Here is a 26,279-nt window from a genome sequence, read left to right as displayed (position 1 = left end):
AGAGAGAGAGAGAGAGAGAGAGAGAGAGAGAGAGAGAGAGAGAGAGGGAAAGGGAGAGAGAGACGACGATCCTCGATAACAGTCGATCTTTTTTTCTTATCGGATATTTGAAATGCGCTTTCGTGTGTAACATTTGCCTGCAGGAATTTCTCTTATCTCATGACAAGTTGTCTGTGAAATTGGCCCCACGACTTTTAAATTACACAAAAATAACATGAGTTCTGGTTGCCTCCCAAAGAGTTCTAGAGTTCTATATTGATACCAAAAATAGTTCCGTCAATTAAAGCGACCAAAACATCAACTGAAAGCACGGGGGGCCAACTTCACGATTGTGTAATTTCAAAGTGCCATAACTTTCTTATCTTTAACTTTAGAGTGTTGATGCTTAAAGATAATCAATAGAACTCTTCGGGGGGCCACTGGAACTCTCGTCAGAACGCGGAAATTCCGAAAAAATTTTGGCGCGTTAGAATTTCGGGCGGCTGTAACTTTTACATTTTCGATTTGAACCCAACGATGCTGAAGGATAATTGATATAACTCTTTGGGGAGCTACCAGAACTTTCAACGAAACGCTAGAATTCCGAAAAAAATTTTTATCCCGAAGGGATTTGGAAAAATTTGCGTATCTCAAAGTTTTGACAGGCTATAACTTCGCTATCGTCGATCGGAGTCAGACAATTTATGAGGATAATTTGTAGAATTATTCGGGACTCCCACCAGAATGCGAAATTCCGAAAAAATTTTTGCGTGTTGAAATTTTGAGCGGCTGTAAAATTTCGAATGGCTCCCTGAAGAGTTCTACAAATTATTTTTATAAATCGTCTGGCTCCAATCGACGATAGCGAAATTATAGCCTTTCAAAATTTCGAGGTAGGCAAATTTTTTCAAATCTCTTAGGGGTAAAAAACTTTTTCGGAATTTCGGCGTTTCGTTAAGAGTTCTGATAGCCCCCCAAAGGATCCTATCGATTATACTTGAGCATCATTGAGCTCAGATCGAAAATGTAAAAGTTACAGCTGCTCGAAATTTCAACGCACAAAAATTTTTTTCGGAATTTCGGCATTTTGTTGAGAGTTCTGGTAGCCCCCCCCCCAAAGAATTCTATCAATTATCTTTCAGCATCGTTAGACTCAGATTGAAAATATAAAAGTTAGACGTTCAAAATTTCAACGCGCAAAAATTTTTTCGGAATTTTGGCGTTCTGTCTGAAATTCCAGTGGTCCCCGAAAAGTTCTATAGATTATCTTTAAGCATCAACATTCTAAACTTAAAGATAAGAGAGTTGTGGCACTTTGAAATTACACAATCGTGAAGTTGGCCCTCGTGCTTTCAGTTGATGTTTTGGTCGCTTTAATCGACAGAAATATTTTTGATATTAATACAGAACTCTAGAACTCTTTGGGGGGCAACCAGAACTTATGTTATTTTTGTGTAATTTAAAAGTGGGGCCAATTTCATAGATGTCATGACAAGCGGGTGGGAAAATACGAACGGAATACGAGCGCGCCGAGCGCTGAAACAAAAATCTCGCGTCTGATCCCGCATAAGATATGCTTCACAGCGCTTTGTCGATTGCATTAACATACTTATACATGGACATTTCGCGGCGTTTCCACGAACGTGACACGAGAAGAATCGGGAATTGGGTCAATCTTGGTTATCGAGTTCCGCATACAATCGTAAAATGCGACGATCAGAGTAAAAAGAAGCAACAGAAAAGCCCCGATGCGATGTGTCATAATGGGGAATCTTTGTAAAAGAACGAGGAGAAGGAAAAGGGGGCAAAGAGAAATTCTCAAAGAGAAAGAGAGAGAGAGAGAGAGAGGCACAAGACCGTTAACATAAATGGAAAACTAACGAAAAAAAGAAATGAAGAATCCGACAGAACCTTAGAAGAATCTTAAATACCGGAATATGATAACGCTGTGAGAATATTACGACGTGACGGGCCGGGGGGGGGGAGGGGACAGAGAACATTTGTTTCGTTTACGTGCGTTTTCTTCGATCGTTTATTGCCACCAGCTTATCGCTTTTGTATAACAGTTGTACGTCAATATTCAGTGCAGAGTCAGCTTCTCCCCTCCATCGATGTGTGTCCGCACGTGCGTAAACACGTGCGTATATGCGTATGTGTGTATGTGGTACGCGTCGCTCGTTTCGACACACCGTCTGGCTCGGGGAAAAAGGGATATATGATCAAATGTCGTGACTCCCCCGAGATTATGTTCATGCGATTTTCCGCTCTTGCTCGTCGGTTAATACCGTATCGCGGCGCTAATGAAGCCTCGCAGTTCACCGGCGATTCTCAAACGAATGTAATAGCAAGGAGAAACGCACGTCGGCGAGCGGGGCGTCTCGATAGAAACGGTATCAAAAGTCTTCTACGCATGTTTACGCGCGCTCGTTTTTCGTTTTTCTTTTTTTTCTTTCTTTCCCTTCTTTCCCAACGTACTTATTTTTTTCTAACGTGTGAAATCGTGTTCGCTCAAGTGTGCAGAACCTACGCGACCTACCTACGTGTATGCATGTGTGTATATATATGTATGTGTGTCGGTAGCTGGGTCGGTAGGTGGGTATGGGTGTGTGCATGTCTTTCCGACATACGCGTGTGTGCGCGTCGGAATTTCCCCCCTAGCTTCCTTGAACAGCTTTGTCATTTCACCGGTTGTTGTAATAACGATACTTCTACTTTACTGTTTCGCACTCAAACTTTTATTTGTATTTTATTAACTTTTTGTTGTTGTTGTTGTTGTTATTATTGTTTTATTGTTTTCGGTTTTTTTTTGTTTCTCTTTTTATTATTAAATCTACTTCTTGGTCTGCCATTCTGCCTTCTCGGACTTCTTGGGCTGTGAAGAACAACACAGATTGCCTAGTCAACTACTACTACTATTGCTACCAGTCGGATACATATATGAAAAAACGGATCTACTGGTCCTTTTGAGGAGATCGCGCCGAGGAGGGAGAAATACTACTATCCCTCGTACGTCAGCATTTCGAGCAAATGCATATCGCGGGCTGTTGATGGTCGAGCGACAATATGGTTTCGCGGTTAATCAATTTGCGCGAACTGAACGCTCTCAGGATGACAACGCCCTCATAAATTTCTCTGAAATTTTGGCGCGCTCCGATGAATCAGTGATCAATTACCGTGCGATTATCTGTCGCGCGCGAGATTTTGGAAAATTCAAGATCTAAATTAATCGATAAAATAGCGCTCCTCCAAATAGAGGAATGTGCGCGATGTAAATATTTTATCGGAACAAATACTTGCAATATCGAAATGTAAACAAGGACGAAAAATGCGGATCTCCTAAATTGGACACGGTACACAGAATGGAAAACTAGTGATACAAAGAAAACCTGCCGATCGGGTTTTGTACACAAAAAGGAAACCAGGGTCACAAAAACTGTTTTTCTTTCTGGTTCACTGAAAACATCGTGTACTATACTACTATACACTGTAGTACTACCTGCCCGTCATGTGGTCGTCAAAAATCAGCATCCCTTGTAAAACTTAAAATGCCGAAGAATTTATCGAGGGAGATCAAATTCGCAGAAATACAAGTCGTTTGTGCAAATTTGATTTGTAAATACTATCAATATAAATGCAAGCGAGAAGACGCGACAATGCGAAAGTATGCAAAAAGAAAACGCTGGCTTGTACTCTTGCAGAATTGTCTCTATCTCGATAAATTCGAGGGACGCTCTGGTAGATAGACCTTATAGGCAGGGAAAAAATAATTTGCGGAAGAGGAAACTTGCGTCGTGCAGACGCCAAGTTTCAATCGAAAACGATCACCCTTACCTCCTTATCTTCTTCTTCCAAGGTGAACTCCTTCTTTTTCACTTGTTTCAGCTGATTACGGAAGTTAAATTCGGCGGCCTTCTTCTGGAGTTTGGCGAACTTATTCTCGTATTTCGACACCTTCTTCAGGGTTGGCTTCATGCTGTAAACGAGAGAGCATTGCGCGCATTACAATGTGCGTCCTGTTGTAAGGATTTTCAAAACACGAATCGATTGTGTGATGCTTGTTGAAGAAATATCGATATGTATAAAAATATCATATATAGAATGTCTCTCTGATATAATTCGTACTTATTATTTACACAGTACTATTCTTTATGAAAATACTTTTGACATATTTTCCTTAGCGAAAATATCGAGAGAGATCATCATTTGAAGCGACTTTTCAATTTTCAAAATAATACCTATCTTTAAAGCTATATCTAAGATAAAAATTCTGTCGAAATAAAGTCCATTTGAAATTGAATTAAAATAATTTTGTTACTCATTTGATTACCCGAAGCTTAGCATGCGAAAAGTACCACTTTTAGGAGCTCTGTATCTCAAAAGTTAATATTTTAACATTTACGCTAAGAAAAAAATATTATATTATCATAAAGAATCAGTACCACATAAATAATGAGCGCAAATTAACAGATATATTATCTATATGTATAGAGTATATTTTATTTCAATTGCCTTAGAAATATATTTTAAGAAATATGAAAAATATGAAAAAACATTTCAAACAAAAATTGTAGAATATCAAGAGGAGTAGATAATATTGATATTTGTTTGATTTTATGTTTACTTCGAAAATTTTTGCCCAGGTCAACAATAAATTTTTCAGTAAGAATCTACTTTTTATAACAATTGATATTGAAACATTTTCAAAATTACTGACTTGTATTTTTTACACAAGTCATTCTTGGGATATGAAGCTTTAAAGTTGACATATTTGGTACTCGCATTACCCGATGTATATTGAAGGAAAATTACTAAGTCCGATGCGGTCCACGTATACATATACAACACATATGCAACGCAAGCACGTACATAAGATCGGCCCTTTTTAAAGTCACTGTATAAATCTGATCGAGCAACTTTTCAATGTACATAGGGTAATGCTGATGTCTAATGCTGGGTATACCAACTTTGAAGCTTCATACCTCGGTAATAGCTTATGCAAGACACCAATAGATAATGTTTTGAAAATGTTTCGACGTCAGTTACTATATAAATAAATAAGTGACAAAATAATTGAATGAGTAAATATAAATAACTAAATAAGTAATAAAAATACAAGTTCCGATTTAAAAATTTAAAATTAATCTTGACAAGGGTATTCAAAATAATCATAAAATCAAACAAATGCATTACCTGACAATTTTTATCTGAAAAACGTTTTCATATTTTCCATATTTTTGAGATATTTATGTGAAACTATTAAAGTAAAATAAACTATATATATATATATAAGGTATTCCATTTTAAAGGACATACTCAAATATCTCAGAAACACTGCGTTAAATCGAAAAATGCTTAAGACAAAAGTTGTTTAGTTTAAAGGCGGACATAGGACAGCGATAGCATTTTGCTTATAGATGGCGCCACTTTCGAGAAATTCACTGATTATCAATTTTCTTAAATGGTGTTCGGGACGCGACCGAACATAGAATAGCTCCGGAGAGCTGGCTGGTGAATTTCGGATCGCAAAGCAATGTCCGTCTACGACTATGTCGCTCGAGCAATTGGACGACCAACCGATCGTCCTGGCTGACGTCTGAGGTGTGTCGTAAGGCTGTCAAAAGCTTTGCAGAAACGCGCAACACCGCGTGCCAACAGCACGGTGCCCAGAGACGGCAGCGAAAACAAGAGAGAGGAAGGACACGCACGTGACGACGCAAAGAGGCACGCAATGTAAAACGCAACGGACGCAATAGAAACGCAGTAGAAACGCAGCTATTCACAAGGCGAAGACGTTCGCCAGCGCAAAGCCCCTGACGACATGCACGTCAGTGACGTCAACGGGGAGCGGCACCCGGAGCACGCTAAAGCACGCGGAAACGAAACGACCTCTGTCGTTTCGGAAGGCCTTCCGGACGCAACGACCTACAGTCAGCCACGGTCCTGAGGACGCGTGGAAAAGAGCGCTGAACTCTAGCAAGCAGAGGGCGACCTAGCTGCTCCCGCGAGAAGACAAAGTTCCCCCTACAGACACTTGGAAGAAAGAGTTCGAAGCATTAGAGGAGGCGGCCGAGCCCGCTCCTGAATCACGGCAACGCCGTGAGCACAAAAATAGAAGACGAAATTCGAACCATTAGCCTCAACCCAACAGGGTGTTTATCGGCGCCGCCTTCAACTCAGCAGAGTTGTGTACAGCGGTGGCTCGAATCCGAAACGTGAGAGCGAAACGAGCGCTTTACGAAATCCTAGAAAGCGCGTCGGTAAACCAGCTGTGCGATATAATTCGCAAATCATCAGTATCACAGATTTGCCACTGAGAACGGCGAAGCGAACAGCGAAACAAAAGTCAAGACAAAACATATCTAAGTACGGCGCGCCCGGTTATATAGCCGGGCGGCCGAATCTTACATGCGAGCAGTGGAATCGCGGGCTGCGCCACATAGCGGCCGCGGTCGGAGATACCAGACAGGCGCGGGGCGCCGGCGGGATTCCGCGCGCTCGCTCGCAAGAAACTAGCGTTCCGTGCTGCTTGCGAGAACGCCCCGCCCGCCCCGCAGCGCCGATCCGCTAGCCGAACTTTCCGCACGGCAGCCCGAGCCATACGGAACAAATGGAAATCCCAGTTATTTATTATATCATCTTTTTCTACCAATTAATTTAAACAACTTTCGTCTGAAACATTCTTTTATTTGCTTAATATATTTTGAGATATTTAAGGAAAACTTGGTAACTTTTCTAACATTTACTTTACGATATCTCGTTAACTATTCGTCGAAAGAAAAAATAGTATTAGACTTTTTTACTTTATTTACTATCAAGAATATATTACTATAATAGTCCTCTAACTTTTATTAACTTATCGACCTTTGGAAATTTCAAAATTATTAAATTAATAAAAGTTAGGGCACTATTATAATAGTATATTCTTGATAGTAAATAAAATAAAAAAGTCTAATACTATTTTTTCTTTCGACGAATAGTTAGCGAGATATCGTAAGGTAAATATTGGAAAAGTTACCAAATTTTCCTTAAATATCTCCAAATATATTAAGCAAATAAAAAAATGTTTCAGACAAAAGTTATTCAAATTAATTGGTAGAAAAAGATGATATAATAAAAAATTTGGATTTCCATTTAAGAAAATTGATAATCAGTAAATATCTCGAAAATAGAGCCATCTATAAACAAAATGCTATCGCTGTCCTATGTCCCCCTTCAAGGGGGGGACAAAACAACTTTTGTCCTAAGCATTTTTCGATTTAACGCAGTGTTTCTGAGATATTTTTAGTGAGTCCTTTAAAATGGGACACCCTGTATATGTATATATATTTCTATATATATAGCGAAAATATCAAGTGAAAATAATTAAATCTTAGGATTATGTCAATTTTGTTGCACAAATTATCAGTCAGATCAACATAATATAGACATTTAAATTAAAAAATTTAGTCAACGATAAAATGTTAACGAAAGTGAAACATAAAAGAAGAGAAAATTATGTATTCTTTTCTATAATTTCTTTCATAAAAAATTTTTTTCTAATTTATTGTTTTCTGGTAAAGCAAAATTATACTGTTAGTAGAATTTAAGTTCTTAGTAAAGAACATAATGAACTTTACTAAGAAATAATAAATAATAATAATGAACTTTTGAATAGTAGATTTCAGTTTTCTCTTGAAATATAAATAATATATAAGAAGTAAAAGAAAAATCAAAGAAATTAAATGATAAACATGATCATACAAATAACATGTTTGGTCAACTTTATAATCGCCTCATTCATTTTGTTTTATTTTGGAAATTAAACAAAAAATTAAAAGAGTAGTGAAATTTTAGGATAGTTAGTTCGACCTGAGATATTTAGTTTATTTAATTTATTTGGATTCGTTTCGGTTATTTTTTTATCATATATATTATGATATTTATTATATAATATATATATATATATATTATATATAATAAATGTATGATATGGATACTTACAATTTACCTCGGAGATCGTTGACCTGGCTGTTCAAATCTGCGATCTGTACGTATCGAATATTTTTATTAATATCTATTACATATTGACGCAACAATAATTTTATTTCATGCGCATTTTAATGATCTCTTTATATACAAAAATAAGAGTAGTTAACGCTCTCGGAATATGTCCATCGCGTGATGTGATGCAATGTATTTGCATTTGTAGAAATATACTCTATACCAAAACATACTCTATACCGACACGGAATCATACTTGGGGCAATATAAATAATGGCATCTAATTCATCCCCTTCACACTAAATGCGAGAGAAATATAAATTTAATTTTGATCAAATTTTTGCGTTTGATTCGGGCGATCACACGTCCGCAAGACATATTTTCGACTGGACACGATCGGAAGGAGAACGAACGTGTCCCTTCTGACGAGAATGTACTCCACGAAAATAAAACTCCTCGTTTTAAAACAAAGAAAATAAAAAAAAACAAAAAATTAATGATTTTCACGTACGAGAAATAAGAGAAATATCACGATGGAAACGCGTGTTAATAGACTAACGTAACAATCGTGCCACAAACTGTTAATCAAAAAAACAACAAAAATGAAAAACAAGACTAACAGGAGAGTCCACTCACACCGACATGCGTCCTTCGTGGCAAAAGCAGGTAAAAGAGAATAGAATAGAGATAGAATGAATGAATAAGCGAGTAAGAGAGAAAGAGAGAGATATACAGAAAGAGAAGAAAAGTATTAAAAAAATAGAGAGATGCATAGAAAAATGGAGAAATGGAAATACAAAGAGATAGAAAAACAGAGAAATAGGAAAGTAGAGAAATAAATAAATAAATATACATATATATATATATAACGAGAGGAGGGGGGGGGGTAAAGAGAGAGAGGAAGAAGTTATCATATGTTTAGCAAGCGCACAGATATATTCAGCTGACCACTCGATGTGTCGAGATTTACAGTAAATTGGCTTGCGGGTTAACTGCAATAGCGATTGATAGCGATACCTCCGGATTGGAGGGGCGGTTTTGCAATGGGAGATGGGAGATAATTAAAAATAATGATAAAAAGACTGTATGGAAGAGTGAGAGAAAAAGGAAAGGCAGCGGACTATAGAAAAGGTAGTAACCATGAGATCAATATGCTTAGCAGAGAGGGGGCAGTAAATAGTCTTGCTACATTGTGAAAACTTACGATGAGTTTCGAGAACACTTCCGAAAACTCCGTGGAGCTCGATAAAGAGAAAGAATTTCCGCGGGAATCTGCTCACTAACGAGAATCTCTTGGTAATCGGTCGCGAGAACGAGATAATCACGAGCTTTTTAAGTCGTCGAGATAATTTCACTCATCGCTTTTCAAAGTGTACCGGCAACGCGCGACGCGGTGGAAAATCTTTTTGGTCAGCTGTACATAGCGCGAAAAAAGAATGAGAGAGAAAGAAATAACATACGATTTATACGGAATTCGAGGAAATTTATACAACATCGCAACTACCCGCATAGAAAAAAATAATTCCACAGGATTTTTCCAGATACAAATAATTTCAATTAAAATCTTCAGATTTATCTTCAGATTTATTCTAAAATTGGTTATTCGATTATATTAATTGAAAATCTTATCAGTCTTATCTTATGGGAACACAGGTTTTTCATTTAAAATCAAACTTAGGAAACTTTTGGGTCTTTTTTTATTTAGCAGTGTATTTGAAATATCAATCACTCAACTGAGACATGTACTTGAAATATGTCCAAGAAAGCTTAAAAATATCGACAAGACATCTAAAATTCTGAAACGTCTTTTGAACATCTTTAAAACTTCTAGATACTCTCTGCAGCCGTCTTAATTTATAACATCGAACGAAGCGAACAAATATATACTCAAAATTTCCGCAAAGTTAAAATAACGGAATGTATCTAAAAAATGACATTATAGCAATCAATTAAATATATTTGTAAAATATTCTGAGCAATTTATTTTCATTTTAATAAACAATAAATTACCATAAAATTAACGTGACAGAATCATAAAGAAAGATTAGTTGCATGTCACTGATCACACTGATTTTTTATGATTAGTTTATCGACTGTTAAAAGCACTGTTAAAGCAAAAGGAGAGTTTTTGAATATTTTATAAATGTGCTTAGTCGATTGCAAGTATCATTCTTTGGGCATATTTCTTTATTTCAACGTATTTCATAAGAATTTTGAGCATGCATTTTTCTTCATTTCTGACGTCATAAATTAAAGTGGCTGCGGCGAGTACCAAAGAGCCTAAGGAAAGATTCAAACCTGAGCAAAAAAGCAGAAAGCAGAACAGCAGAAGCCAAGAGAGAGAGAGAGAGAGAGAGAGAGAGAGAGAGAGAGAGAGAGAGAGAGAGAGAGAGAGAGAGAGAAAGTGACTCGTCTCTTGCAAGAGAGAGACAAATTATCAGCGCGACTTTTGACTGAATGCTGTTTTTTTCTTTTTCGCCTTTTTTCCAAGGTGTGAATTCTCCCTAAGACATTTTTCATAGATATGCGTATTGTGTAGATTTCATCTCTAACTTGAATATGCCTAAATTATGAGAAATTGGTGCAGATCTCAATTAGAGATCCCAAATTTTCTATGCGGGTTGTTAGATTACGTTAAAAAGAAAAAAAGAAAGAAATTAAATAAAAAAAATGAGACGATATCTCGGCGAGCATATCACGGTAATAAGGAATCGTGACTCGTACGGTGAATGGACACTCTTTTAAATCCGACGTGTACAGATTGACCGTAGACAATGCGGAATTGTTTTCGCAGGAATCTCCGACGAGTACTTGCAAGATCCGTCGCAGAGAATTGTCGTGAAAGAACGGGGAAATTGCACACAACAGGCCGGAACGTATTACACATCTATATAACGACTATCCAATCGACTCGTTATAGTCGTCATCGTGAATAGCCCCGTTCCTGAAAGTATTTCTATCGCTCTTACATAGGTAACACTAATCATTCTACTTTTCTGGGACAGCTTCTTCAAGAGTGAAGCTTTTGTACAAAAGCCACTTGTCGGATTCTCTCCCTTTCTTCTTAGGAATCGCGTTCGGTTTCATTCCGTCCTTTTCTTTTTACTTCTTTTCTTCTTTCGGTTTCTCCCACTCGTGTGAGTTACGAGAAAGGGAGAGAGAAAGAGAGGGGGGTGAAAGGGTAAAGGGAAGACGACAAAAGAGAGAAAGAGAGAGAGAAAAAAGAGAAGAAACAGATAAAAAAGAAGGACGGGATGTACAATGGGATGTGAATTTCATTCTGGCCAATCAGGGGACCGGCTGGTCACGATCAGCCCTTTCGTCCTCCGTAGATGATGAGAAAAAAATTACAAAATCCACTATATACAATCCGTTTTCTAGATTGCCAGAGCTCTGTTCCTCTTGTATAAAGCATAAAACTGATTTCGATGTCGATGTGAGATCGATGCCCGGCCGATTTTATCGACTACTTTTCTATTACGCGCATATTTAATCGCACGCGTGTGCCGGTAACACTAATATTTTTAATGAATTTTGAATCGACGGACTAATTGGCAATTAATCGCTTAACGATTGTAAATCGTAACGAGCTGAAAATTGATGATTGCTTCGTAAAACTATTACGACACACGTTATAACAGCAATTCATGTCGCGATAAAAAGACAGTATCGCGCACGAATTATCCAATAATGTTTTCCGCAAGGCTCCTCCTGGTTATTTTTCCTGACTACGTTAATTTATGACGTCAAAAATGAAAAAATATACGCTCAAAATTCTCGTAAGATAACGTTTACAATTCGTTTGCAAATCGTTGCGATAATGTTTACAAAATGTCACTTTTAAACAATCGAACAGATCTGTAAAACAATCCGAACGCTTTCCTTTTGCTTTAATGATCAATAAATCAAATTAATATTATAAAAAATTGTCATGAGAAAATATAGATTAAAGAAATAGAGCATATGTCACGTTAATTTACTGATTGTTAGAGAAAAGGAAGTACCCAGAGTTTATTTACAGATTTGGTCAGTCAGTTGCAATCATAATTTTATGGATATATTTGTATTCTGCAAGAATTTTGAGCCCACATTTTTCACTTCTGACGTCATTGATCAAGATTGCCAAACAAGTAACCAAGAACTTGAAAAGGATGTAAGAGTGCCGCCGGACGTTGTAAAAATTTCACGACAATCACGTCATTTCGACTGTATATGTTTAGAAATCTTTTTGTATTACAGTCCAATACTGTAATGCCTCGCAGGAGCAGACACTCTGCACCAAAAACAAAAAAATATTTATAAATGTGGCGTCTAAAGCTATATATCTCTGAGATAACATGTGCTTTGTATAAAAGTTACGAGGTTGTCACGAACAAAATAAACTTTTACCGCACCACGCAGAATGGTCATAGGGAAACTAATCAATAATGCAAAAACATTTTCAAAAGCTCAGAGAAGGTAAAATTTGTCATGTAACATTGCGTGCGCGTATTTCCCAAGATGTAAGTAAAACAGAGCACGAACTACCATACGCAGCGTACATAAATTATTACTATGTACGGGGCATTGCCCTCTTTTATCTCTACTTTATGACTTCTGAAGGCAGTCTGACATCCTCTTGAAACGACGCGGACAAAGCATGCGGATCATTCTGTAAACGCTGTTCAACGGATTATCGCGCGGTTACGCGAGCCTGAGAAAACTGCGGGAGCCGAGAAGAAATTCCAATCATTCCGGCGGAACTGCTCGTGGATTTACAACGACGTGTAACAGCAATCTCGTTATCGAAGGACGACAAGAACGAGACAATTCGCTTTTCGAAAACTCGCCGGGAAAGTGAACAGAGTTCTGCCAATGGAAGGTCCGCTATTTACAGCCTAATTGAACACCATGACAAGAGGACACGGTGGTGGTGCGTGCGAGTCGGTGCAAAATCAATTTCCCTTCACTTTAAGAAGTGCCGTAGACGCCTGTACACGTATTTCTGTATGTCGGCGTCTCTCTCGAAAATTCTATATAGATGTACATATTTACTGTCCATCTCACAAAAGAGTCAATCGAACGGTAGGAACGGTTGGGGGAGGCTAAAGACGAAGAGGACAAGGCAGAGGACAAGGGCGAGGGTTTACGACCAATCTAACAAAGGAAAAAAGAAAACAACGCGGGGATGAGTTGGTTGTTGTTTGCTGGTCTAAAAGATTTTTTGCAGCATGGCACTTCGGTCTCGTGATCTTTCAATCCGTTCTCGAGCCAGTCCACCTTTGTGAGAGATAAGAATGGAGGAAAGAAATAAAGCGTGTGGCAGGAGGATGGTGTGTATGTGTGTGTGTATGTATGCATGTGTATGCGTTGTGTAATATAATGAACGTATGTATATATGTATACATACATACATATATATGTATGTATATAGACAACCAAACTCTATAATTTTTCAGGCGTTTCGACGGTGGCTAAGGGCGGCAAGGTGGGGGAGTTGAGGGGCGGCAGTGGCGGTGGCGACGTGATAATCTTTTGTCGGAGCCGCGTACACGAATATGATTCGCTGTGGACATTATCCACGTATCCACCGCGTTTGCTTTTTTCTTTTCGGACATATTTTCACGAGTACCGCAAGGCGATTACGTTTTCGCGGTCTACACGACTTCAATATAACGTATTTTAGAGACGATGTATTTCCTATTTTTTCACCAGAAAGAGAGCGAAAGAAAGAGAAAAAGTGAAAGACAGAGATTAACGAAGAAAAAAAGTGCGCCGTTTTTTGTTACTCAAGTCATAGAAATTCGCGCGGCTGTTTAAATGCGCGTGTAGACTACGAGAACGGCACATGTGCGCCCTGGTGCGTCAAATATTGATAATTAAACGAGACGATTCGCGAGGAAAGTCGATCATTTCCCTTTACCTCGCGATGCATATGAAGTGCCGTGTTTCTTATCGCCGTGGTGTCACGGGAGTGCACACCAGTGATAAACATGAATTTAACCCTTTAACGCCTACTGGTAACTATAGTTACCAGAAACGCATTTAAGAATCTATAACTTAGTCAAAAAAGGAGATATTTTCGTTTTCTTTGCACCACTGTAAAAGTGAATTTTTCTTCTAAAAAATGGTATATAGATTGTATGTAGATTCGGTATGTAGTTTAGTCTGTTTTTAGTTCAGTTTTAATGATAACATGTTTTGTCAAATTCCAAGTAGGCATAGTTAACATTGTTACTGACATCTAGAAGTGCACTATAAATGAATAGATTGGTATCTGTTATAATTTTACACATTTGGAAACTTTCTCAGATGCAAAATGTGAAATTAAAAGAATACAGAAATTCAAAATGGCGAATCCAATATGGTGGACATGAAAATCAAGAAATCAACCTATTTTCGTGAAATCTGGTGATCTACAATTTTTTATGCGGCGAAAAATGAATGGACGATTGACTATAAATGGTGATCTATAAGATATTCTTCTGAAATAGTAAGCTTGACGCTCTGAATGATAAACTTCACTCACAAATATAGTAAAGTTTCGGCTCAAAAATGTCAAGCTGACTATTAGAGTTATGTCGTATAGATTACCCTTCATTTTTCTCTGTATAGGTTGCTCATTTCGTATATGCTTTTAGGATCCAAGTCATATTTACCAATAAACAAAAAACGAACGATAAAAAAAGCCAATATAAATGTCTGATATTTTTTTTGGTTATCACTACTTATAATCTCAGTTCAAAAAACCCAAATTTTATTCTAAAAAGACTTATAAAAGAATCGGGCGTTAAAGGATTAATAAAGCGTCAAGTTTATCCGAGCGCCGGTCGCGCGTACACGAGGTACCCCTCAGCTTCCTCTAAGCATAGATTTCGCCGAAACGGAGATTAATAGAAAAGTTGGTAGTAGGCTGACAAGCTCGCGCAGTTAATTTAGTCGATAACGCTCCAAATTATTTCCTCTTTATAAATCAGCCGTTATATCGCGCACCCTTAATCGAGACGAGCGCTCGAGCTGTTCCATGAGCGATAATTAAATCGGCGCTGCGATTGACGTTGCCGCGAATATATTGTATTTTATCCGTCTAAAACACGCAGGCTTCACGCGCGGGGCGATTCACGTGAAATAAGCATCGCGACATTCACTCGATCGCGCAACTATCTGGCGAAGAATGAGAAAAAATAAAGAAGGAAAAGAAAAAAATGAAAAAAAAACATCAGCTGCGTCTTCAAAATTACCACGCGTAAATAGCAACGTTTCGTTGCTTAAATGCGGGGGGGGAAGAATGCGTGCTTCTCATGAATACATCGTGTAATAATATCCACAACGGAGCCACATACGCGCGTTTGTGACGATTAATTTGCGCATTGAGATGCGCGAATCCAGTAATAGGCATTTCAACGGGACGTACAAATGTATCGTTAATCATGCGGCAATGAAATATCAGATAGTGATCCATCAAGTCCTCAATTATGCGAAATTAATCAACGTTGATAATGAAGCTATTCAGCCGTTTTCTCATATAATTCCGTTACCATATTCAGAGGCAGTAATTAACCCGCGTACATTTCGCGTGTTACGGTGCTACCTTAAACGGTTTATTAGTCGGAAAAGCCATGCATGCGCGTCATAGCAGATTTGTTTGCTGATGCTTGGTGGAGGCATATACAGGATGTCTGGATTTAAATGTATGATCGTTCATATATATGTAAAACTCGTTAAACTGAATCACAAAATCCTTATCATTCTGTAAACTACTGCACGAAACATTGAGATTAACGAAAGAAAATTGGTCGATCGAAAAGTGCGACGCGGTGAAATAAGCTCTGTAAACTTCCGTTTGGCAACACGGGATATGTAGATTGACCTTCACCATCAATTGATATTCATTGTCGCTAAGAAGCAATTGCAAGTATCATTCATTTTTTATGAAATTGTATCTGTAGAGTTCATTCCATCGCATCGAGCGCGTTGTTAAATTTTATATTCCTTAAACTATCCCAATATGTTAAGGGATGTTCTCTAAAACGATAAGGATTTTCCTATTCATTTTAATAAGTTCTATAAACGGTCGGATGCTTAAATCCTTGTATATATGTGCTGTGTATGTGTAAAATAAATATGAGATAAAAAATATGTATATATACAGGATGTCCCATTTTAAATAAACCAGACAAAAATCTCGAAAAATATGAAAGATACTAAGGAACGTTTCAGACAAAAATTGTATGGTTTCAAAAGGGACATAAACAACTATATCATTTTGTTAAGAGATGGCGCCACTTTCGATTCACTGATTATTTTTCTTAAATGAAAACTCCAATTTTTTATTATATCATCTTTTCTATCAATTAATTTTAACAACTTTTATCTGAAACATTTTTTTATTTGCCTAATATTTTTTAAGGAAAATTTGATAACTTTTTCAATATTTAATTTACGATATTTCGCTAACTATTTGTCGAAAGGAAAAGTGGTACTAGACTCTTTTACTCTACTTGGTCTCAAGAATATGTTATTACAATAGCGCTTTTTGTTAATTTGATGATTTTTTACTTTTCAAAGATCATAAAATCATAAGTTAACAAAAATTAGGACACTATTGTAACAATATATTCTTGAGATTAAATAAAGTAAAAATGTCTAGTATTATTTTTTCTTCCGACAAATACTTAGCAAGATATTATAAGTTAAATATTGAAAAAGTTATCAAGTTTTCTTTAAATATCTCAAAAAAATATTAGACAAATAAAAAAATGTTTCAAACAAAAGTTGTTAAAATGAATTGATAAAAAAAGATGATACAATAAAAAGTTGAGGTTTCCATTTAACAGTAATAATCAGTAAATATCTTGAAAGTGGTGCCATCTGTAAACAAAATAATATAGTTGTTCTATGTCTTCTTTGAAACCATACAACTTTTGTCTGAAATGTTTCTTAGTATCTTTCGTATTTTTCGAAATTTTTGGTTGGCTCATTTAAAATGGGACACCCTGTATATATATATATATATATATATATATATACAGGGACACCCGGATACAGGGATAAAAAGGGACACCCTGTATATATATATATATATATATGTGTATATATATAAATATATGTATATATTTATATACAGGGTGGAAGGTTATAAGTTTACAACCCGAAGTATGAAGGTAGATTAGGTTAAGACAAACATAAAAGTCCCATACCGTTTTGCGAGATTCGCAATAATGATCGAGTTATTAATGACAGAAATCTGAGGAATGGGAGCGCGCCATAGGTCCGGCGAGATAAAACAACGAATAGCGGCGCATTGTCTTTCCCTTCGCCGCGCACCAGTAACAGTTGCTGGATCGACTGGGCCGTGCTGCGGCCTAAGCAGCTGCCACGCTTCTCCAATCATCTATGCCGGCGCGCTCCCACTCCTCAGATTTCTGTCATTAATAACTCGATAATTATTGCTAATCTCGCAAAACGGTATGGGATTTTTATATTTGTCTTAACCCAATCTACCTTCACACTTCGGGTTGTAAACTTATAACCCCCTACCCTGTATATATATACAGGGTGTTCGGAATGTGATCATTAATATTTTATGTACTGGTAGATTGAGTGTAGCCGAGAATAAAAGTCATGTACCATAATGTCAAATTGGCAATAGTTATCGAGTTATTAATTGAAACATGTGAGCCAATGAGCGCGTAGAGAGCGCTGGGCGGCTGCCTCTTGTCGCTTGCGCTCGCTCGCTCGCTCCTCGCCGCGCGCGCACGCCTCTTGTCGCTTACGGTTGCCTCTCGCCGCGTAAAGCCATCTTCTTATACGCAGAGCCCGTCCTGTCGCTTTCTCGTACACTCATTCGTATACACATTTTAATTAATTACGGAATAAATATTGAAAAAATTGTAAAATGGCACAGGACTTTCTTAATTGTTTTAACGAGTTCTGCCAGTACACTAAATATTAATGATCACATTCCGGACACCCTGTATATATATGTATATATATATATTTATATATACATTTATTTATTTATTTATTTATTATGTATCTTTTGTTGCGTGATGTGTACAATATTAAAGATAGATGAAAAGTGTGAAACAGTCAGTGAAGCAGAGTGAACGAGAGATACAAAGAGATAGAGGAAACATATTTTACACCAAAGGAAGAGATAGAAATAAGAAAAATCAGAGAGAAAGAGAGAGAGAGAGAGAGAGAGAGAGAGAGAGAGAGAGAGAGAGAGAGAGAGAGAGAGAGAGAGAGAGAGAGAGAGAGACAAGAAGAGGAAGACACCGAAGGAGCCCGTAACAATCGATGTACTTTCTCGTTGCGTTTTTTCATTTTTCGATTCTGCACCGCACACCTACGCACGTACGCACGCACACACACGCGCGCATTCACGCGTGCGTAGTCTCAGGCAACACAGTGTCAGTTTGGTTCTCGCGTGAGACTAGAAGAAAATAAAAAAGAAGAGGAGGGAGATCGCGCGCGAGCGATCCCCGTGAGTAATATACATTTTCTTCGACTTGGTATTTCTTCTTCTTTTGTTTTTTTTTTGCCTCTTTACTTTGTCTCGGCAGCAAATCTAAGGTAGCTCTACTAATTCACAAGAGAAACCGTGCGCCCTTCTCGTTTCACGATTATCTTCCTCGGCGCACGCAAGCGCGCGCAAGCAAGCAACTTTAACGAAGCTCAATTCGCGGTTGGCGACGGTGCTTGATCGATGATCGACGACACGATCTGATCGTGTGCCGTGAGCCCGAGAAAGTATACGGGGTGTAGTTACGTTACGAGTATAATATAATCACATAATAAAATGGCGTCTTCTCTGTAAGCCTGTCCAGCCCTGATTCGATGGAGTAAAGCTGTTTGATTTATTTTTGTTTATTTCTTTTGTTTTGTTTTAATTTCTCTTGTTTTGGCGAGTTAGTATAAAGCTCGGATATACATTTGTGTTATGGTTAGACAATAGAGAGACAGTGTAGACTTGTGACAGAGACACGTTGTGAGAGTGCGAGCGGACAACAATGTGCGTTCAGCCAGACAGCGAAGATAGACGCAAAGAAGTGAACAGGCGTATTGCGATAGACTCATGTGACGCGATGAGAAAAAAAGAAAGGTAAAAAAAGAGAAAGAAAGAGAGAGAAAGAGAGAGAGAGAGAGAGAGAGAGAGAGAGAGAGAGAGAGAGAGAGAGAGAAGGAATAAAAATATGCGACCGGCAAAAATTTCACATGACGGCACTTCATATCCACCGGGGAAGAAGAAAAAAATTCTGTACTCGCGGTTCTCATTGCACTCGGCGCGCGTTCGAATCGATTTTCCGGAAGCAACGCGTACATTCGCGCGAAACATTACGGCTCAGAACAGTGGACGTCATCGTCGCGGTCGTCGTCGCAGAAACCGTCAGCTGGATCATCGAGACAGGACTAATCAAGATTACAAAGATCCGGATGGGCTCTGCGATCAGAAATGTCGTTGACGAGTGGATTCATGGGAACTTTACCCATCGACTCGCGCCCTGGAGCGGATCTGCGTGCTCGCGCTGTGTTTCTCCCAGCCGAGAAAAATATCGTGAAAAAGAGAACAATCATAAGAGAAACGTACATACAGAAAAAAGGGTAGTTTGGTAGTTTATATACGACGGGTACAAAGTATCGGCGGGGGGAGGGGAGAGGAGAGAGCCTCACGAATTGAGGAGACGATTGAGACAACGCGAAGAGAGAGAGAGAGAGAGAGAGAGAGAGAGAGAGAGAGAGAGAGAGAGAGAAGGGAGGGGATGTATGTTGTCTGATACATATTGTCGGCCGGTGTGAGGATAATTGGGTTAATTGGAACAGAGGAGTGGCGGGGGTGGACGGGAAAATGATCCAAAAGAGACGTGCGATTTGACAGTTGCTCTCTTTCTCCTCGCATTGTTCGTCGTTGTCGGTGCTTTTCACTTTTCCTGTACCTCGTAGTCCCTTTTCCGAACTTCACGCTCCAAATCCCACTTCTGACCCTCACAAAGGTAGACGCGGTCGTAATACATTTGGCAAATCTGCTTCAACTCCACTACAAAGAATACGGAGAGTCTCTCAGAAATCTTTAGTCCCTCGAAATGTGTTTGCTTTTTTCTGACAGCTTAGGCAGAGAGAGAGAGAGAGAGAGAGAGAGAGAGAGAGAGAGAGAGAGAGAGAGAGAGAGAGAGAGAGAGGAGGGAAGAGGGAGAAGGAGAAGCAGAGTGAAAGATGGACGACGTCTCGCGTGTCGCGTTGCGTACTGTTCCGCGATCGCGTTACGTTTCTCGAGAAAGCAAAGTTCTAGTATTGAATAGATCGTGCTCGACCTGAAACCCCGCGGTCCTTTTAACGGAATTCAATTTCACTCGCTTATGTCGAACAGCGACATCAACTCCTTGAGGTTACTCGCCGTGTGAAACGTCGACGTGTTTAGCAAATAAAGAAGTCTCCGCAAGTCTCGTGGAAAATTTGCATCGTGAGCAACACTGAATTGAATTTACGCGCCGCAGGACAATCGTCTAGTCGTTCGTGGAGCAAAGAAGTCGGACGAATGGCACATTAAAGATATAAGTAGTAAAGCTTAAGTAATAAGCAACTTAATCAGTTGCGCTAAGGAGAATTATCGAGGATATATGAGGTGACCATGTTAAAATATTCAATTGTAATCGGCTAATATACTTATATTTGTTCGCTCATATGATTTAATTTAATTGATTTTAATTCACTTTAATTAATAAATTTATGAAGTTATTATTTAACCCTCCGTGTCATCTGTGGCTCGTTTAAAGAATAGCCACATTTCGAATTGACCGTAACATTTAAGTAAATTAGCGTTAGAGCTTGGGGTTCTCACTTAAAAGAACTAAGTGATAGAGAGATGAGATTTGACATATGTTAGATTCATCAGTTCATTGCAAAACTGAAATTAAATAAATTCTTGAGTGTTTCTCGAGCGACTCATTTCACTTTCATTTTCATGTACGACGTTAAGTAATATTTTGCTGGTTTCTTTTCTTAGCAAGTATGAGCACCTTTTCGTATGGAGGAATTCGCAAACGAAAGCAATATAACGTAATAGTGATTATTTAAGCGTTTATTGTTACAATTATTTATTATGCAATGTTATAAGACCTTCCGTGTATAACGATTTCGCCCTAATTGTCTCAATGAGAAGCATAAGTTTTCTGCTATATTTTAAAAACTTCAGCTTGCTATTATTATTTCATGCATATGTCTCATACAAGATAAAAGATTTTTCGAGTAAAAGTTGAATTCGTTTCTCTTTCAGAAATCGTTTTGTTCCGATGTCCGGAAAATGACAATTTTCAATTGTCAAAGTTATACTTTTTTTTTTTTAACGGGCATTGACAAACTATTTTTTCTAAAAACAGGGTAAAAGCGCGATCAGATGAATTTTTTTGCTTTCAATGTATTAGAAAGTTGTAAATTTCTGTTCGAGGCTAAAAAATTCTGTTTTTTCCATATTTTGCTAAGGAAGCAAAAATTATAAACATTGGAAGCTAAACAACGTTTTAAATAAAAAAAAAGAGGATCTTAAGTAATAAGAACAAATTTTATTCCGGTTTTTCATTCATACAAGGTGTTCCAGAATAATGGCAGCAGAGTTCATAAAGGCGTAAAATAGATTAAGACGAACAAAAAAGTCCTATACCGTTTTGCGATGTTCGTAATAATTATCGAGTTATTAATTATAGAAATGTGCGGAATGACGCGCGCCAAGATGGATGATTGGAAAAGTAGTGCAGCCACTCGAGCAAGAGCCCAATCGATTTGGGGGGAAGGGACTGTTGCCGTCGCGCAACGGGAGGAAGGACCATAGACATAGTATATCTAGATTGCGCGTTCTCCCAAATTTTAAGAGTGGGGATAGACCTCATGTAGAAAAGGATGCATTCTGTTTTGTCTGTTACGTTCTCTCTCGCACACTCTCAATGAAAGAGGAATAGGAGAGGCAGTTGCATGCCTATATGACAGTACAACCGCTATTAGCAACTGCCTCCCCTATTCCTCTTCCATCGAGAGAGTACGAGAGAGAACGCACAGACAAAACAGAGTGCATCCTTTTCTATGTAAGTTCTATCCCCACTCTCGCACACGCAGTCTAGGGCTGCGTTCCGATATTCACTGTCAATACTAAAAATACATAGTTTGTGTCATATATACTATAGATTTTCAGTGCTGGCAGTGAATATTGCAACACAGGTATGCTATATCTATGGCCGGTATTCATAGTCGGATCTTATATTTAAGACTGTCTTAAATTCATCTTCAGATGTTGTACAAATGATTTCATCGATTATTTGAAATTGAACTTAAGATACCTTTCTATCGAGAGGTATCTGAAAGTGAACTTAAGACAGTCTTAAATATAAGACTTGACTATGCGGCCTATGAGAAGGACAATATGTCGCTATTCGGCTATGCTCTAATCTTATTTCCTAGTCTCATTTCCGCTCCTAGATTTCGCCGTGCAGCAGTTTGACTGAGCAGCACTTTTTCCCGAGTGGTTGTAATGCTCCTCCAATCAATCATCTCGGCACACACTCATTCCTCAATTTTCTATAATTAACAACTCGATAATTATTGCAAATATCGCAAGACGGAAATTTTTGATCGCCTTAATCCGTTCTACATCCGCAAAAATTTTGGTACCATTGTTCTGGGACACTCTATATATGAAGAAAACATTGGTATTACCTATAAATGATTCACAAATCACGTCATATTAGCGGAAAATAATGGAAATATAGAGGGTTATTTAATTTTAACTTGCTTCAGCTTCACCTCTTATATCTGTATGTGCCAGTTTAAGGTAGCAGCACAGCGAGAAAAATGTAAGAAGAAAAATAAGAGACTTTGTCCTTTGCCATCCTATAATAAGTTTACTTTATAATCGAGTCTCATTCTGTCGATTGCATAAATTAATCTTTTATTTGTGTTCATTATATAATACAGGTGTCCCATGGAAAGGTGTTGAAACTAATCAGCTGTCATTTTCAGATAGATGCAGTTATTAAAATAACAAAAATTGCGTTGAAAAGAGGAAAGTCTGCAGTTTTTAATGAATATAAATAAAATTTAATTAAACGTTTGTTCATAAACTTATTTTATTGATGAAAAATATGCTAATAATTAAATAAACTAATGATAAATATTTTCAAAGTGCGCACCATCTGAATTTGTACAAAACTCAATTCTTTTATGAAAAGTCATAAAAACTTTTTCTAACATGTCGTCTTTAATGTTACTGACGACCTTTTTAATAGTGGCTACTAAATGAGAAGGACCTGGCAGATCATGTCTACGGCCTTGGATAGTTCCATACTGCATAAAATTATCGATAATTCTGTTAAAAATAACACAAAACATTATTTTAATGCAGATTTATTGCCAAAAAATGGAGTGACCTAACGCATAAGTTTTAATAAATAATGAATTCTAACCTTTTCAGTGTGGTTTCGCTCTTAACTTTATGTATTCCGTATTTAGTACGAAACCCCCTATAAGCACTGCTATATACTTTTCCTCTGGAAAAGAAGCACTCGATAAGATAGACCTTTTCTTTCGTCGTCAAATTATTCATTTTGACGCGCATGTATTTGTTTCTACCACAGCCAGAATAAAACTGCGGACCGTCAGATAGACAACCGTAAACTGTAATACCAGTTTTGAAGTTATGGAGGGGAGAACCAATCGTTTAGTTTCACTTTCCTGTGACACACCCTGTATATTATATTATAGAGAAAAAGATAGACAGAGAGAGAGAGAGAGAGAGGAAGAGAGAAAGAGAAACAGACACGAAAATAATTCGGATCGCAAAAGATCAAACAATAAACGAATCGCTAAATCAGCTAAAAACAATCGAAAACGTAAGACGATCGGATTGAAATTTTCAGTTGTCCATTATTTATTCGCTTATATTATCTATAAGTCTCTTAAATTGCTTAACAATTTTCCGAGTGCAGACTTTATATTTTTTACAAGTAATATATAAGCAACATGATTCCTAGTCGCGTTGATGTATAAATATGATACCTTCTCACACATTTTAATGAAAAATATTAAAAAAAAACACGTGCCTCAAATGCTAACGGTACCTGATGAGCGCTGTTCGGTACGATGCGACGAGACGCGACGCTTGGAATGTCAATGAGCGCGAGAGTTCTCATCTCGAAATAAGCAAATCTTCCAAAATCTTCTCGATACGAGTAAATTGGCGGACTCTCATATCCTCTACGTTCGCTATAATAAAAGTCGCTATAATAAAAGTCGTGGCAGCGCCTGAATGTCTACTCGTCCAGGAAAATCGAAAAAGAGGGAAAGGAAGAGAGAGGGAGTGGAAGAGGGAGTGAGGGAGAGAGCCGTTGGAGGGAAGATGGCGGGGATACGCATCGCTGTCATCGCGTCGTCGACTGAACATCTTCGAAATTTCGATTGTTCACGCGTCCTCCATTACGCCGAAGAGACGATTCAGCTCCAGCCAATGTCTTGAACACGAAACATAGTTCGTTGAGTTAATACGCGGAATATTGTCCAACATCACCCCGACTAAGAGCGAAGCTCGTAGTGTTTTCCTGCGTCACGCTGGCCGCGAGCTGCAATTGTCGCATGTCGATTTCCCGAATCCGAGTATGAATTGACGACACGATCGATACGATCGGATTCGAGTGATCGAGGAAGGGAATGGAATGTTATAGTGACGTCGATTGAATGAGTGTAAGATCGCTTTCCGCCCTCATCATGTTCGACGACCTCTCGCGCAAGAGTGACATATTGCGGCTGCAATGGGCACGCGATGGTGCGAAAAAGAAAATGAAGAGAGAAAAAGAAAAAACGATAGAATAAATACGGAAACATCAAGGACGCTGACGTTATGAGAGGTCCATTGCAGCGATGCAGACACGTTAATGCTGTTAACTTGTTTCTTCGACAAACTGTCCTCAGAGTCTCATAGAGAGTTTGGAACATTAGTCTCGCGGCATTTCTCCTATCTAAGAAACGTGCAAACGTGCTCGGACCGAAGGCTCAAAGACCCATCAACCAGTAACGCCTTCGGAAACCGTTCGACCAAGAGTGTTGCTCGGTCAAGCACGTGGCAGAGTTAAGAAATCATGTGGATGTATGGTTGAGAGAGAAAGAAAGAGAATGAAAGAAAGAGAGAGAGAGAGAGAGAGAGAGAGAGAGAGAGAGAAAAAGAGTGTGCAGCTGGAGGGGGCGGGGGCAGGTTGTATGGCATCAAGGGGCGAAAATTGGACAAAAAAGAAGTGTAATCTATGCAGAAGATTCGACAGGCTCTCTCTTCTTTAGGCAAGCCGATCGTAATTACCTCCATCTCTTTCAACCTAATTTGCCTCTCGAGGTCATACTTATCGCCCTCGAGTGAGTATAGTCTGTTCCAATATGCCGAACAGATCGTCTGCAGCTCGGCTAAAAGAACAAAAAGTTTATGGAAAAAAAGAGCAGATTGGTATCCGCTGAATGTATTTCGCGTCATCATTCTTGCCGGCAGCTGTCTTTTTTTTATCAAAAGGACAAAAAAGAAAAACATTCGCACACGATCGCATATTATTTAAGAGAAAAAAAAGCACTTTCGGGAGTCGCGGTTATAAAAATCGAAGAAAGGGGTGACGTCATGGTGGAATGTGTATTGCAGCACTCGGTGCAGGTAAAATTGAAACAATATGACATATGATAGCACGAAACGTTATGAATATCGATATGATAAAAATCGTCAACGATCTCTGCGTGAATTTGCCATTATTATTCTTTTTCTTCGTTTATCGTATCGTATCGATATAAACCACTTTCCGATGCCACGACATCGCGGCAAGGATATTTGTGTGACCGATAATTTGCGACTTAAAAAATCGCGTCTATCTATATCACCATTTGACGGAGGGTTGCTCATGAGGAAATGAGATTATCGTGGGAAAAGTAGAGAAATTATAAGTCTTTCGCGTTGGAAGCGAGAAGCACGAAGCTGACAATTGCGTGACCATTAACCTGATACGAAAGGCGAATAGAACGAGAGTGAGTCGGCGGGGAGTGAGTAGGCAGTTTGTCATAACGGAAAATCATGGTGGCAAGTAAAGTATGTGGCAGTGGTGAGGGGAGAGAGGTGGCGCTGAGAGATATTTTGGTGTGCCTACTCGCAAGTAAAATGGACAAAATTCGGTCTACTCATGGCGCCTGCGAAAAAAACGTAACGAGTTACTGAGACAAGTCTACGTTGAGCGATTCTACGAGTCGCGATTAAGTACGTACAATACTAAATTGCATTCGGTCAATTGCGTGAAGTGTGATCCCTGCTTAAAGTAGGTGACACAAGAGGG

At 38.3% G+C, this 26,279-nt stretch overlaps 1 protein-coding gene across 13 annotated transcripts in view; it reads right to left on the bottom strand.

Annotated features, from left to right (window-relative positions):
* The window catches only part of wupA (troponin wings up A), a 52,104-nt gene that overhangs the window by 5,199 nt on the left and 20,626 nt on the right, over positions 1-26,279 (bottom strand). For 6 of the 13 annotated variants that reach the window (XM_011144889.2, XM_011144892.2, XM_011144897.2 and 3 more), the window contains 2 exons: positions 7,960-8,003; positions 3,811-3,952 (listed from right to left, as the gene is read on the bottom strand). In XM_011144889.2, the coding sequence (XP_011143191.1) occupies positions 3,811-3,952; positions 7,960-8,003 (186 nt within the window). Of the gene's footprint in view, positions 1-1,987; positions 2,852-3,810; positions 3,953-7,959; positions 8,004-19,877; positions 19,979-25,273; positions 25,375-26,279 lie in introns of those variants that run through there. The other 7 variants (XM_011144902.3, XM_025297142.1, XM_011144891.2 and 4 more) reach the window with 4 other exon arrangements.

Source organism: Harpegnathos saltator, unplaced genomic scaffold (assembly GCF_003227715.2).
Source record: "Harpegnathos saltator strain DR-91 unplaced genomic scaffold, Hsal_v8.6 scaffold171, whole genome shotgun sequence".
Classification (NCBI taxonomy): domain Eukaryota; kingdom Metazoa; phylum Arthropoda; class Insecta; order Hymenoptera; family Formicidae; genus Harpegnathos; species Harpegnathos saltator.
This window is presented reverse-complemented; position numbering and strand designations above follow the sequence as displayed.